Raw genomic sequence first — 15,808 nt, 5'->3', positions numbered from 1 at the left:
GTGGGGAGGGGCAAGGTCGAACGCAGATGCACCTATATGCACAGATCCTATGTGCACTCTGGGGTAGAAAATCACTCAAGCACCACTTAGCCTGCGTCTCTAGTCCGTAGGTGCACATGAGCTCAGACAGTGAGGGTGGGGGGTCTAATTGCACTGACAACTTCTGGGTGGAACCATGGTGAAGGCTCGTGTGTGTGCAGTTTTCAATCTCCTGTGCAGACATCCTCCTGTGTGTCCAGGGGCAAACTGGAGTGGACTCAGTACCCTTTGCTTGTGAAACATGTTAAGACCAAAGAGCACTGCAAATAGATTCCCCAAACCAAGAAAAGATCCAGATACAAGAAGACACACGGCAGAGAGGGGGAGAAGGTACTTTGCATGTGGTCTGATCATTGCACTGGCATTCAGTGGTGCACAGTATGCTGGGGTGTTTTAGAACCAGAGCGGAATGTGACCCACCAATCCACCTAGAGGAAGCATTTGTCAGTTTGAGGAGAAAGAGTGGGACAACCAACACCCACACCAGGCACTCACTTCAATAACCTACCCTCTCTACCCATCTGAGGAGCAGGCCAAATTTTAGACATTAATTAGGGCCATGGTGAGAATCAGACCCATGGGTTTTAACTCTTCTCAAGGTGGGCAGCCAAGGAGTACACCCTTGGAGGAGACTGGACTGGGGCCCAGGCAGGGTGGGCAGAGCCCACCGCCCCCATGGCATTTCCTAGCTGAGCCAGGGTGAAGTGGAGCAAGGACCTGGCAGCCCTCAAGAGGCCTGGAGGGCCTGGCTGACAGCTGCCTTTTGACCATTCCCACCTCTTGAGCCAGAGTTGGCCAGGCTGTTTGAATTTGGTCACTCTGTAAACAGAGGTGTGGTGAGTGAAAGGTTTAGACATTCCTCTCCAGTTCCCAGTTGTGGGCTAAGTGGTGGGAGAAACCGAGTGAATGGAGAAAAGTAAATGTTTGGCTCAAAGAGCTTCCAGAAAGGCTGTACTGGCTTGCCTGGGATGGAGTAGCCCGAAGTGGGGTCCTAAGTCCTCAGAGGAAAAGCAGCTTGGCTGGGGTGGAGCAAGCCAATGACTAGGCCCCAGAAGATGGCTTTCGCTCAGTGTGACCTTTGATGGGTCCCAGTCCCTCCTGCAGAGCCTCTGAGTGGGGCAGCTCGGGCAGCAGCGGGGTGCAGAGCAGTGGGGAGCAGCTCAGCTGTTCAGCTGCTCTGCTCACACCCGAGCAGACCCACACACCTTCCCGCCCCAGCCCCGGCCCCACCAGCCCATCCTTTCCCATAGACAGGGCGTGACAGAGCACTAAGCACCCGGCTCCTGGGGTTAGCACAACTGCTTCAACTTTCCAGGGAGCGCAACCCTCAGTGGAAAAAATGACCAGTGATCACACAGCCCCAGAAAAGAAAGGAGGTCACACCGCCCCAGCCCCACCCTGAGTGGAGAGGCCCTCAGGACAAGGCTTGACTGGCCAGCGGTTAAGCGCCTGTCGGCAACCCAGAGACACAGACGCATGAAGAGGCCCGCAGCGCTCTGCCAAATGAGGGGAGGGAAGGCAAGCTCCGGGCGGGTCCCTGCAGCCTAACATCTCTGGGCCTCCACTTTTTACCTGTAAAGGGAGCACATCAAGCAAGGTAACTCATACCTTCCATAGAGAGGCCATCATTCATATAAAACTATAATTTCTCACTAGGCCTGGAGTTTCCAAACTGTACCAAGGTACCCTGTGGCACCATTGTGAATTCACAGAAGAGCTGTGATGTATTTTAAATTTTCTAGGGAAACATGGTCATGTCTGTCACAACATTTTGCAAAACACCCCTACCAAGTTTTGGGGACTTAACTACTTAACAAACAAAACTTTTAAGTATTTTTTTTGACCTGGGGGCAGTGTGAAAAAAATTACTAAGACACCAAAGGTGCCGTAAGTCAGGAAAGTTTGGGAACATCTTCATTAGGCTCTGAACTCCTCAGAGACAAGGACCCTGTATTACTCACCTCTGGGTATTTGCTCTGCTTACCAAAAACAAACAAAGCATTCAGCCCTAAAGTTGGCATAAGTAGGGCCCAATAAACATTTGTTGAATGAATGAATTTTAAAAAATGAATGGAATAGAATGTGTGAATGTAGCCTAACTGTTCACCCCTGCCACTAAATGGCCATCGTGTTCCTGATCTAAACTGCCTAACAAAGTGCTTAGGAGGCAAAGCTAATCTGATTTACTTTCAGACATACTCACCAGCATGTCCCCCTGGCTCTCCACCATGCCCTCCCCATAACCACGTTTAAGACTTTGAAGCTGGCTACGTGGTATGGGGGGAACTTGACTGAGTTCTACTCATGTCTTCCATGAGCGCCTGATCTGTGTAATTCATCAGCATGAACAAACAAACCCAGAACACAGCAATTCCCTTCCCCTCACTCCGCCCACGAGCAAGGAGAACTTAAACAAAACACAGGCCGAAACTTACTCGTGGAGTCCTCTTCCTTGGAAACGTGAGGTTGAGATAGTTATGAGAAATGGATGACTTGGACAAGCTGAGGTCGGCATTTTCTCCATAGATTTTGCGCCAAGAATCTGTTAGGAAATAAAAGATGAGATTTGGATCCTGCCACTGCTCCCCCAGGGCTCAAGGGGTGTCACTGAGACAGGGTTCCTGCAAAATAATCCCTTCACCCCCAACTAAGGCTGTAAGTGAACTGTGTAGGGGGCTGACGCCACTCTGTCAGTGACCTTCCAGTGACAAGTGCAGATGTAGACCAGCCCCAGGTGGCACCTGCCACATAGACCCACTTATACACACAGGTCTGAGTGGGTGGGGTCCACCTCTCTTCAGCTTCAAGGTCAAAGGAAGGGCATGGGTCAGCCCCAGAACAGAGGACAACAGTGTGAAAAGCAAGCAGTCACAAGCTTGGGGCAGAGATGGTTCAAGAATTGGCGAAGCCTCGTCCCAAAGCAGGTCCTTACCCACAGGTCTCAGCGGGGCGCCCCGGAAGAGCTCATAGAACTTGGAGAGGTACATGACCATGCTGAGCTTGTCGGGCTCCTGGGCCAACGCCATCTCTTTGCCCGTGGTCACTGGGGGGATGCCAAACTCACGCTCGGCCACGTCAAAGGCCAGCTGGTTGTTCTCCACAGCATCATCTTCATTCAAAGAGTCAAAGTTGCTGGGGAATCAAAGCAAGGTGAAGTTCAGGGAGAGGACACAGAGGTGTGAAGAGCTGAGCAAATTTAGCCATAAAGGAGGACTGCAGCTCATACTGTCAGGGGTTGTGGTGCGGGGAGGGGCAAGGAGCGGTGACCCCAGCCCCTGCTCCAATCCTTCCCCGACCACCACCAGCCCTCGGGGGCTCGTCCAGAAGATGCTGACCCTGTCCTCATGCAGGGTGGGACCAAATCAGAAAATGATTGGAAAACTTATGAACTACTTTATTTTTAAAGAGTTCCCTTATGTTCTTTCCCTTTTAATTGCAAAAGTAACATGGACTTCTTGTAAGTAAAAGAATCAAGCTTTAGGTAACATACAAAGCAACGAGCGAGAGCCCCCTCCCCATCTCAAGGCAGTCTCACTCCCTGAAGGTACCAACTGATAACCTTTACTAGGTTTCTATTCAGCCTTCTGGAAGAATTTGCTTATGGGTATGAGGTTACACTGAAGTTCATTTAAACGTAACATAGATGTCGTGTGCTTTCAACATCACAATCTGTTTCCACAAACATAATCCAAACTTCCTAGTGACCCTGCTGCTATTCTCAATTTATAGATGAAGAAGCAAACACAGAGAGGATAAGTGGCTTGCCCAGTGGTACACAGCTAATGCATCTGGGGCTCAAATCTAACTCTTTTAGCTGTAAAATCCTCAAACTGGTCCCCAGAATTAGGTCTTGACCTTAAGTCCTCTCTGAAGGGTAGAGCTCCAGGGTGTGAACGCTCAGATTTTCCAAGTGTGGTATGAAGGCAGTCTGCGGGAAATGAGTGCAGTCAGTTGCTGGGCCTGAGCCACTTCTGCGCCTCACGTAAGGAACACAGATCAAACAAGTTGCTGGCAGAGTAATCAGCGCAAAGGGAAAACAGCTGAAGAAAAAACTCAAATTGGAATTATGCAAAGAGAAATACTGAACCAAGTCCTGCAGGCCCTACATCTAGAACCGCCCCGGTCTCCTTTGTCTCCAGGGTCCCCTTGGACCGTGAGGGGCTCAGCAGGTCTGGCTGGGCCTCAGACTCACATCAGTTCGGGCCGAAAGCGGTGGATGATGGCACACAAGGCCAGGCCACTCCTCCAGGATGTGGTCAGGTCGGTGACGTTGACGTGCTGGTAGCCCTCGGTCTGCTGCTGGCACCAGGTTAAGAGCTTGCTGGGCCGGATGTCTGACTCTGCAGCAGGAGACAATGGTGAAGCAATCCAGGGAAATCTCAGCAGCTCCCGCTGGGGACCCCCCTGATGGCCACCATGAGTGGGGACCAAAAGGAACAGCACTGAGGGGAGGGGCCGTGGGCACAGCTGCAGCCCCTGCCCTGACGAGAACATGGCAGGAGGGCAGGGTGCTGGGACAGGAAGCACGCTCTCCTGCAGTAAAGAGGCTCTACGGCCCCCTCAGGCCAGGTCCCAGTAGAGGCTAGGAACATAGAGGTGAGGATGACGTGGTCTCTGCCAACAGCATGCTTATCCTATGGGGAAGACAGATGTGGAAGTGGGTGACGATGGAGAAACTGGGTGCTGGGGGAGCACATGAGTGGGTTTGCCAGGGCAAGGGAACTTGCCCAGGAAAGAGTCATGGAGGAGGTACATCGAGCTGCTTCTAGAAGAGTGTCTAGGAACTCATCAGCCAGAAAGGACTGTGCCGTGGAAAAAAAATCTAGAAAAACCTGCCATTTTATGTGACGTGGTTTATTACAGGGCTGGCAGCAGCGGGGCACATGGGTGTGAAGGGAAGGGCAGAGTGGCTGGTGAGGCTGAGTTTGTCCAGCGTTAGGAGACACAAGGTCTGGGCAGGCACTGGAAGCCAGAGACATCTTTAAGCAGTATGGTGACTTGAGTGCAGCTGGATGGATGCTGCGAAATTAGTCATTTAATTGTCTCTTCCCTCCACCACTGAGCATCAGCCCCGTGTCTGGCCCTGCACCAGGCCCTGGAAGATCAGGAAAAGAGGGAAGCACATGGAGCTTGTTACCTAGCTGGGGAGGCAAGACCCCCATACTAGAAACAACAGGAAAAGAAAAGCAAGTTCCGGGGAAGTCATTCCAGTTCACTTTATGTGCCAAGCACTCGCCTTTAATCCACACAATGATCTTACGGTTGATATTGTCCTTGTCCCGGTTTTACAGATGAGGAAACTGAATTACAGAGAGAAGCACCTGGCTAACGTCACACAGGTCACCGGAGTAGAGCCAGGTTGGCTGCAGGGCCTGTGCCCTGCCAGCCACCCAGCAGGCCTCCTCCCTGCAAAGCTGGGGCCCCAGGAGGGCCACTTACCCCGCCTGGAGAGGCCGACGGATCTCCTGACTGAGCCCAGCCTCTCAAGAGGACCCTGGAGCAGCTCCTTAGTGATGTACAAGTGCTTCACCTAGGAGTGAGAGAGACCACACAGCTGCCCGTCAGTCTGTCCCCAAATCCTAGTTGCAGGGTCTCTGAACCCATTCGACCCTCTCATCAACTTGGCCACTCTCTTCCTCTCTCGCTAGAGGGCATGACCTTCAGCAAGGGAAGCCAGACCACTTAAGACAGAGCTACGGATCTCAGTTAACCACCCAAATGTGGGGTAACTCAAGTGTAAGTATACTTAATTTGCTGTTTTTAAAATTCACACCATTCTTTGTGTTAGTGACCGAAGAGTTTGGAGGTTGTATGGCTCTAAGACAATGTGAGAAAAAACAGACTCTAGGACTTTGGACAGAAGGGACTAGATATTTGATCAAGTAGATTATTTGAGAGAGGGATGCTCAGCAACCCACATGCTTGGTGACAAATAACCATATGTAAATACATGTATGTATCTGGACAGACACTTGCACGTGTTCTAGCTTTCTCCTGTGGGCCAGAGAGATGCTGGCTCTACTGTACTCTGCGGCCTTCCTAGAGAGAGGAACTGGTTTCACCTTTGGGCCAAGAGGCATTAGTGGCCTCGGTCCTATGGATGTGCCAAGATTTTAGGTGACCTCCCCCTTTCCCACCACCCAGTACACAGTGACCCAGACAGAACTCCAGGAAAGGCTTTACCTGATGGGGCCTGACACAGTTGGAGTTGAGGTTTGGGTACCGCGTCCCCGGATCCAACGTGTACTGCTCAAAGTTCTTGTTGATGTTCTCTGGGGTCGTCTGAGGTAACAGCCGGTAAAGACTCTCCCTGGAGAGAGGCAGAGCCCAGGGTCAAGGATTGCTCTTGCAGCCTGGGGCCCTCCACCTCCCTCCCCCTGCTTTCCAGTGCTTCTTAGCTGTGTTTGCATAACCCTTCCCAGCAGGAACCTGACCCAACCCTGGCCCTCCTGGTTCTTGAGATCTGCGAAGTGAGGGAGGGTTAATAGGGCCGAGAGGGAGCAGGAGGGGGCCTGGGAGGCAGTGATGCTGGCCTCCTCCCCTGGGCAGAGGGCAGGGACTCAGAGCTGACAGCCCAGTGACCTGTGGTTTTGCAAGAACCACCACTCAGCCACGCTCCCTCCTGTGGCTGGTCCCCCATGCCCACAGGTCTCCACACCCAAGACCAGCAGCGGCCTGTCCCCACCCACCAGCCCTGATTTCTCCTGATCCACCAGCTGTCACAGCCACGTGGCCAGCAGCAGGGGTCTGGGAAGAAGCCCAGGATCTCAGCAGCAGAAGAGGCCTGGGAAGTCAGAGCACCCAGTTCCCAACAGGGTGGGACTCAGCGCTGCAATGGATGGTTCCCCTAAACCTCCTCTGGCATTTCGGTGTCTCAGCAGTGCCAAGAACCCCAGCTTCAGGGCTGCCCTGGATAAAGATTTCTCTTTAGCATCCAGGGTTTAAGGGACTGGCACCCAGGGAAAGTCACTGAAGGACGTAGATCATGGTGGAGAAAGTTTCCCTGGGGACCCTAATGATCAAATTAGGCCACAGATGGCAAGGCAGATGAGAGGGGAAGGGGACAGAGGCTCCAGGTTCCTCCAGCCTCGCTCCCTCTCCTGCCTGAGTTTTGACCCAGCCCAGTGCCTAGCCGGGGGTGCTGCTCCCAATACCCACCTTTCAGCCAGCAGCTCCAGGGGAGGAGTGCCCTGGTCCCAGCTTTTCACCATCCATGCTGTGTCAAAAGCTGCCAAGAAGCCACGGGCACAGCCTGTGCCCATGGGCCAGAACGGCTGCAAAAGGAAATGTGCAAAGTTACAGCTGATTCCAGTGATTCCCAGCCTGCCATCCCATTCTACCCAGTATTTAGTGATTGCCAGGCCCATGTGAGGCACTGGGGGGACAGAGAGGTGACAGGGCAGTCAACTAGGATTCACCACAAATACAAGTAGCTGGAACACAAAGTCCTCTGCAAGGGTGCTGTAACACAGGATCAACAAAACTGCTTTGGGGGCTCAAAAAGGCAGAGGTGAATTCTCACCCTGGGGAAGGGAGATAGAAATCAGGGAATGCTTCATAAAAGAGTTGCATTCGTGCTGATTTTAAAGAATGGGCAGGATTCTGATCTCAATCCAATCAGGAACAGTGTAGGCAAAGGCTTGGTGGCAGGACAATGACAGAGCCCGACAGAAGAACAGCCTGTCTGGTTTGGGTGCAGCAGAGAGCACGGGAGAAGAGAGAAAGCTGGGAAGGAGGAATGGGACAGGAGCAGAGGCGATGCCGAGGGCTTAAGCAAGGAGTTTGGGTTATAGTCCACACACAGGGGTAAGAAGGGATTGATTCACTAAGCTAAGTTCTAACCAAACTGTTCCAGGGCAGCCAGAGCATGGTTTGAAATTTGATGCTAACTTGAGGTAAGCACATAAACATTTTTTGGTCAGCACTTACATTAAGGTAAAAATGTATCCCTTCTGAAAGCACTCGTTTGGTCTAAGAATCCTAGCATCTGCAGATTTTCTGGGAAGAATTTTGAGCAGGCAGGCCATGGACACAAACTAGACTTTGGGGCCCACACTCCTTTCTTGCTCCTGTACAGTCTCTGTGCTGAAAGGCCACTGAGATCCACCCACATGAGGGAGAAGTGTCGGGCCAGCTGCGAATTGACAGGGGAAGGATGACCCATGAAGTCCAGAGCAGGGCCGCTCAATTTTGCACTTTAACTGAGAAGTCAGCCTAGAAGAACCCAGAGGGGCAAGAGAAAGCTCTTCTGCCTGAACACAGGCAGCCAATGGCTCCTCTGAAATGAGTCAAAGGGCAGGACGGGCTCAGTAGAGTCCTGCCAGTTAGCTGAGAGCCTTCCCTCCCCGGGGCTGCAGGACAGCAGACGCTATCAAAACATTAATAGGGGATCTGTCTTCCAACAGGAATGAGGGGCTCCCAACGCAGGTAGTACCTCAAGCAAGCTGTCGCCCACCAGGGCCACCAGCAACTGGTGCGACTGTCGCTCACGCACCAGGGCCGCGTTCTCAGAGGCGTACATAGAGGTGAAGTCGAACATAGCCACATCGGGCTGTCCATAATGGTTCATGGCGAAGTCTAAAGATGGCAGCTGGTAATTGGTGGCAAAGTCTGCGGCTTCACGTGCGTAGGAAAGCAGGTTGTCCTGGTTCACGTTCTCTGCACACAGCAGCATCTCTGTGTCGATGTAGTCCTGGGGGAAAGAACAAGAGCACAGTGTAGCAACCTGCCCCTTGAAAAGGCAAGGATTCATACTACTTCTTTGCAAAGGACTTGGAATGGGTTTGCCGTGAGGCCAATCAAAACAGAAATAGAAAATCCAGGCCAAGGGAATAAAGAGGAACCAAATCAACCATCTGTGAACGTTAACAGAGTTGTGATTAAGTATCGAATTTGGCTTTGAGCTTCCTGGCATCCAAGGCAAAAGGGAAATGTGATATATTACAGGGCTTTCCTTATCAGGAAGAAGGAAGCATAGAAATTCCTAGGGAAGGCAATGTTTTCCTGGCACTAAATTCTAAGAGAACTGTCTGACATAGGAATTTTGACAGAGAACATTGTGTTGTAATGAACCATGTACTCAATAATGGTCCTGCAGCAAATATAGAAGCATATTTCATATGGCTGGTTCTTTTGATAACTTTCAATAAAGGGCAAAAGAGCAAGTGAGCAAGAGTGATTTTATAATGGACTAAGCTAAGCTAATGTGGTCCAGAAATCCTGTGGTTAGTGGTCAAACAAATCCATAAAAGAAAAGGGTACTTTGCATAACTCTCAGACTTGCTCTGCACCATCGGTTACCCCTTTTCTTGACAGGCTGAGGGCTCTGAGGGGCCCTGCCTTGCCCTTAAAGTGTTAATTGGTCTATCTCCCTGCTGGGAGGCAGAGAACACTGTGCTTAGGACTAGGGTATCGACCCTGGAGGGACACTGGCAATGAACTACAGGATGTCTTGCAGAGTCAAATCTGCTCCTCATGTGGCTACAGAAACGAAAACTTTCCCAAAAGATGAAAGTGCATATCCCTTGGGGCAGGGGTAGGGGAAGGCAGGGACCTGACTGTAAGACCAACACAGGCCTGGGGGTCATTGAGATCAACAGGTCAAATTCCATCTCTGTTTACTGATTGTGTAAATTTGGGCAAGTTATTGAACTTCTCTGAGTTTCCGTATTCTCATCTGTAAACTTTGAATTTGTAAAATGAGAATAACAAAATCTACTCCACGGAGCCACGTGAGGATTGAATGAGACCGTGTACGTGGACTTCCTAGCCCAATGCCTGGGCAGTGGGAAGTGCTTGATGAATGGGAATTCCTGTCCCTGATAAATCGTGATGACACAAGTCACAGCATCTGGTGAGGTGCACCCTGGACCCACCCGAGGCAGCAGCAAGATATTTACAAAGGTCTGAGAAGGCGCAGTCTCATTTACAAACAGTGCCCTACCGTGTCAATTTTCCCAATAGCTGTGATTTCCCCAAAATTCTAATATTTCCACATCCAAACCATGTTACCTAAACTGAGCCCAGCATGGGCCAGAGAGCCCTTTGTCAGGTCATGGCATTCAGGGTGGAGCTCCAGTTATTCACTTTCCTTTCTCATTCCTGTTCTTACATGACATGATCACCCCCTCCCTAAAGGTGCCGAAAAGTGAAAAATACCCCCTCTCCAAAATATGCCACAAGCACCCCTGCCGAGGACTGGGTGATGGATGAGTGTGGACACTGTGCAGTGAAGGTGGCACCCAGTGCTGATGCCACATACACAATGTGGAGACCTGGCCAAGGGGCAGACCCCCAGGCTGCGCCATGACACAGAGCCTGCCACGGGAGCATAGAGGGGCTCCGATAATTGCCAAGGAGTCGGGTCACCATGAGCAACGTTGAGTGGCCTGGACAAACACCCTGGGATGACCTGGGGGAAGCTTCGTGTCCCAGAAGGCTGGAGTCCTCAGCCAGTGAAATAGGAACCCCAAGTCAAACTCGGTGTGAATCCCCAGGGTGGGCTAACAAGAGCCTCCCCAGTCCCTCCTCTGCAAAGGTACCTCCTATGCCTGCACCCTGGACCCCAACAGTCCTTCACTCTCTGACACAGGCATCCCAGCAGGGCAGGTAACTTCAGGAGGGACCACCTGTAGAGCAGAGGGAAAAAGGGGACACAGCCTCACCTCCCCCAGGCCCAGTCAGCAGCGGGGCACCAGATGCTGAACACCCACTGCACACACATCTGCTGACTGTGCTCAGCTGGTTTCATCCAACCCCACCCACCCACCCCAGCCTCCTGTCCAGCAACTCAGCTCTCAGTAAAGCCCTGAGCTGATGTGGAGGAGGCCCGGGGGAGGGCTAGGTTACTAATGCCATCCAGCCGGCTGCAGGCACAGGTGGTGAGAGGGCAGGCATATTCTTCTCTGACAAGCAGCAGTGAATGCTGACACCCGGAGAGCAGGCTAGCCTCGGACTGCACGGTCCTTATCTTGAGGCTACAGCAGCAGTGGTGGCAGAAACAGGGGGAGGGCTCTGGAAGGGTTGAAACCCGACCAAAGAAGCTTCCAGCCCTGGCCCCACCGCTCCAGGCGCTCCTTCCTTGCCACCCTGCTCTCTGTTGAAGCAGGAAGGTGCAAAGGCAGGAAGCCAGCAGGACCCCCCCCCAAAAAAAATGCAGGTGTCCAAACCAGGCAGAGGAGTCATGGAGGGAATCTGCAAGCCAAGCGCTCTGTATGTTTTAAAACTTATTCCTCTGAATAATCCTTTCAGACAGAAACTATTATTCCTATTCTATAGACAAGACAAGGTTCGGAAGAGGCAAGCAGCTTAGTCACAGTCCTGAGTTAATACATGGCAGAGCCAAGACTCAGTTTGAGTCTGGCTGCAGTAGAGTTCTCCCCTATACCATGACAAGCAGCTGCAGGGTGACAGCCGCAAGTGAAAGTGCCCGAGGTCCACTAGGATAAGGAACCCCCATCTAACTCCAAACGATGTGTGACCTCCCAGAAAAGGAGGCAGGGATAAATGAGACACTCAGAAGGAGAAGCTTCAGCTGACCTCTCAGTGCTTATGACCCACATGAACAGCCAGGGAAGAATCTCAGCATCCTCACCCCAGTTCTCCGCAGAAACAGCTCTGCCTGTATCGTCAGTGTGGGCTCCTCCACCCAACACTCATGCACCACTAAGGAGAAAGAAGTGGTGGGTGGTCCCTTCCCTCTTCCCTCCTTGCTCAGCCTCTGACAGGATAACGTCTGCTCCCACACTCACTGATGCTGCCAGCCCAGGTCACAGAGGGAAGGGCAGTCTGGACGTCACAGCCAAGAGATACGTACATTAATGATGACACCCTTGTCGAGCAGGCTCTGCTTCTTGGCGGTCATGACAAAATAGTGGGTGCAGTCCTTGTAGTAAACAATGTTCTCAAGATCAATCCCTGAAAAGAGAAGGTTCATGGTCTCAGTATTACTTCCTCAGCGCCTACTGTGTCAGGAGCCCTGCTTTGCCTCATTTCAGGTCTCACTACTTACCTGCAAAATATTTGTGTTGGGTCAGCTTTTAAGACATACAAGGCTGGCAAGATATAATCGAGTGCCAGAATTTACCCAGTTAGCTCTGAAGTTCCACAAAGATACTATTTCTTTTTGTTGCTGTTGCTAACTGAGATACAACATTGTGTAGTGTCCAAGGCGCACAACATGTTGATGTGATACATTTCTATACTGCAATAAGATTAAGCCACTCTTCCTTTTAAAACTCATAAAGCCCTTCAGGGCTGTGGACCAGCATTACAAGTCAGAGCTGAGTGTGTGCTGCAGGAAGGCACAGTGCTGTCCGTGGCATGGCAGCTAAGTGATGACAGAACCAGGATTTGCACCCTAGCCCGTCTGATTCCGAGTCCCATCCACAGTGCCCTCCATGTGGCCAGAGAAGCAAAGAGCTATGTGAATTCTCCAAAGGCTGCTCAGGGATATTTCTACCACGCCCCTGCTGTGTGTGAAAACCCAGGTGCCCTGATAGGAATGACTCAATTAGGGGACTGGGTTGTATCTTTTTGCACTTCCACCAATTACAAAACACTTTACAGACTAGGTTTCTGCATTTAAAACAATGCTGTGAGATGATAGCTTAGATCCGTGTTTCTCAAAGTGGGATCCCCAGCCAGCTGCAGCAGCATCCCCTGAGAACTTATGAGAAACGCAAATGACTGTGGCTCAACCCTAGACCTACTGAATGGGAAACTCTGGGGGTCCGGTCAGCTTGAACAGGTCTTACAGGTGATTCTGATTCATGCTTAACTTTGAGAACCCCTGACTTTGCTTCTTTGAGGGGAGAGAAAGGAACAGATGCAAGGCAACTTATCAGCAGTTATCACAGTGTGGAGCAGGGTAACCATGGAAACTCCTTTATTACTGTTAAATAGGAAACAGCCATCAATGAAGAGGGCCTCCCCAGAGGATCTGAGGAAATTCCTCACTGTCACTCTGTGAGGGGCACTGTTGTCAAACAATGGCCAAAGGTGACCATCACAGCAAAGTGTAAAGGAAGCTCATTGAAACATCTGGAAAAACACATTCAACGTCCTGTCATAATTTACATTTGGTGGTTTACTTAAGTGTTTATTTTTTTGGCTTTTGAGGGGTTAGGAGGGTTGGAGAATTCCTAAATCATTCAAAAGGACATAATATGCAGGAAGGAAATACTTCATATATACAAATAATAATGCCACTGTGGTGACACTCAGAGGGTCATGCAGTGGACACATCGCTGTGGCGTCAGAGGCAGAGTCTGGCTCAGCAACTAATCTTATTCTTCAAAAACTATCTTACGGAAATAATCCAACAGAAGCAGTTTTATCAGTAACAGTAAATAACTGAAAGGTTTAAATTGGAGGGCCACAAACTTTTTCTGTAAACGGTCACAGAATGAATATTTTGGGATTTGTGAGCCATCCGGTCAGTGTCACAAGCATTCACGGTGGGGCAGCCACAGGCAGCGAGGTAAACAGACCAGTATGGCTGTCTCCCAAGCAACCTTTACTTATAGACATTGGAATGTGAATTTCATAGAATTTTCAATTTGTCACAAAAATTTCTTCTTCTGATTTTTCTGCAGCCATTCCAAAATATTAAAATTATTCTTAGCTTGGGGGAGGGTATAGCTCAGTAGTTGAGCACATACTTAATTAGCATGAATGAGGTCCTGGGTTCTATCCCCAGTACTTCCATAAAACAACAACAACAACAACAACAAAACAAAACAAACAAAAAAACCCCAAACCATTGTTAACATCTTACCTTGAAGGCAACACAAAAAGCACATAGCAGGTCATGGTTTGCCAACCCCTGGCTCCAATGCTTCAGCAGCAACAATACATCCACCTCATGAGCTATTCTGCCAAACCTGACCCCCAGGAGGACTAGGCGATATGGACAATATTTATCGTGTGATGCTCAATGAGAAAAGCAGAATAACAGAGCACTGACCCTATGACGAAAGCTCTAGCCATGTAAAAAGTAAGGATGCAAGTGGAAAATTACCAAAAAGGACTACGTGAAGACAGGGACTATTCCTGTGGTTAGGTGGTGCTGGGTGCTACTAACTTACCTCTAGTATAAAAATTGTATTTAACACTGTTACACTGCCTTTTCAAGGAGAAACATATATTTTAACACCAGGTTAAAAAGAAAGAGGAAAAAAAAACTGAAATGTACTTAACTCGGAGCAGGAGCTTCACCCTTTTCCCCGCTCACCCTGCTTTAATTTTTCCTCCACTATCCTTACAGACCACCTTACATGTTAGTTATTTGACTATTGATGGGTCTCCCTCCCACCAACAGAATATAAGCTCAGAGAAGGGGTTTGTTTTGCCCACTGCTCTATCTTACGCCCTCAAACAACATTTGGCACATAGTAGGCGTTCAATAAATGTTTGTCAAGTAAAGGAATGAACCCCTTCTCTCTTCAAGGCCCACGGGTGGGGGACAGCTGATGCCTCTGGGTGAGTGTCACGTTCCCCTGACATTCCTGTACGTCCCTTAGGGGAGGGCAGCTGGCACACTGATAAAACACCAATGCTTCTTCAGGGACCACCTAGAAATCACTGGCTCCCTCCCAGAGCACTCCCTGAACCTCACACTGACCTTGGGCATAGACCAACCGGCCTGCATTAGGATGGTTTATGTGGGTGTCCCTCCCTGGACAAGGAGCCACTATTGGAAGGGCACTGTGTCAGCCTCGACTTTGTATCCCACGATATTGAGTACTAGCATACAATGGGCCCTCAGCAGATGTCTCCTGATGATAAACGCTTGTCTAGTTTCATGTACAGCATCTAGAACTTTTCCTCCAGAATCCCTCTTGTCCTTGAAGAAATCCTGCCCATCATTAACCTAAAGAGAAATCTCTGCTTCCACTTTATCACAGTGCGTCTCCCAACCCCAAGAGCTGGGGAAGCCAGCCCTGCCCCCCTCCCCCGGTACACTTTAGAGAAGCATGGACAATAGCCTGGTTTGGAGAAAGGTGAAGGTCCCACCTGTTTCTTCTTTAAGGTCCTGAAAAAACTTCTGATTGAAGATGAAAGCCACACCACTAATCTCTTCCACCTTGGCCTCAGCTGTACTGTTTCTGTTTATGAAGTTGGCGGTGATCGCAATAGCCAGCTTCCCACGGAATTCTTTTCTTCTGAACCCTGCATGAGGGAGAGGGGGAAAAGTGGGTCTTTCTTCTGGATTTGGTGTGAAAACTGAAAGAGATTACTGAGGAAGCTATTCTCAGATGGCCCACAGGCCACTGAAAGCAGCAAGCTGGATCTCTAGCGAACAGAGGCTGGCAGAAACACTGAGGCTTGTACTTGAGGAGTCAGGGGCACTTCTTTTTTTTTTTTTTTTTTTACATTTTTATTGATTCATAATCATTTTACAGTGTTGTGTCAACAGGGGCACTTCTAAGTCAGTGGGACTTTCCTTTTCTAAAATCTGTAGGACCAATTGTCCTGGTTAGGCTTCCACAAACAAAAGGCTAAATCTGCTTCTCCAACAGGCAATCACAGGACTCATCTTTTAAAAGATGTGCTAGACATTGCCGCTAGGTAGCCTCATGGAAGACACACATGCCCTTGAAACTTACACAATTTTTCGTGATTTTTTTCCTCTGAAAAGTAGGATTATGAGATTGAAATCCTGAGGAACAGGGATTTTAACAAATTTTCTTTCTGCTTCCAGTCCACAGTGATTGGTACTAAGGACACAGTAAACGTATAATGAATAGCTGGAATTCTAACTTGCAGT

The 15,808-nt window shown here is 49.9% G+C and overlaps 1 protein-coding gene across 13 annotated transcripts in view; it reads right to left on the bottom strand.

The window, feature by feature from the left end:
- Positions 1-15,808, bottom strand: part of MICAL2 (microtubule associated monooxygenase, calponin and LIM domain containing 2) — a 210,906-nt gene that overhangs the window by 104,279 nt on the left and 90,819 nt on the right. For 12 of the 13 annotated variants that reach the window (XM_072969524.1, XM_072969512.1, XM_072969517.1 and 9 more), the window contains 9 exons: positions 15,055-15,210; positions 11,855-11,955; positions 8,474-8,731; positions 7,198-7,313; positions 6,223-6,349; positions 5,479-5,569; positions 4,232-4,379; positions 2,972-3,171; positions 2,475-2,581 (listed from right to left, as the gene is read on the bottom strand). In XM_072969524.1, coding sequence (XP_072825625.1) covers positions 2,475-2,581; positions 2,972-3,171; positions 4,232-4,379; positions 5,479-5,569; positions 6,223-6,349; positions 7,198-7,313; positions 8,474-8,731; positions 11,855-11,955; positions 15,055-15,210 — 1,304 coding nt within the window. Of the gene's footprint in view, positions 1-2,474; positions 2,582-2,971; positions 3,172-4,231; positions 4,380-5,478; positions 5,570-6,222; positions 6,350-7,197; positions 7,314-8,473; positions 8,732-10,580; positions 10,763-11,854; positions 11,956-15,054; positions 15,211-15,808 lie in introns of those variants that run through there. The other variant, XM_072969521.1, reaches the window with a different exon arrangement.

The sequence above is a fragment of the Vicugna pacos genome, chromosome 10 (genome assembly GCF_048564905.1).
Source record: "Vicugna pacos chromosome 10, VicPac4, whole genome shotgun sequence".
Lineage (NCBI taxonomy): Eukaryota > Metazoa > Chordata > Mammalia > Artiodactyla > Camelidae > Vicugna > Vicugna pacos.
Note: the sequence above shows the minus strand (reverse complement) of the source record. Positions and strands in the feature narration are given on the sequence as shown.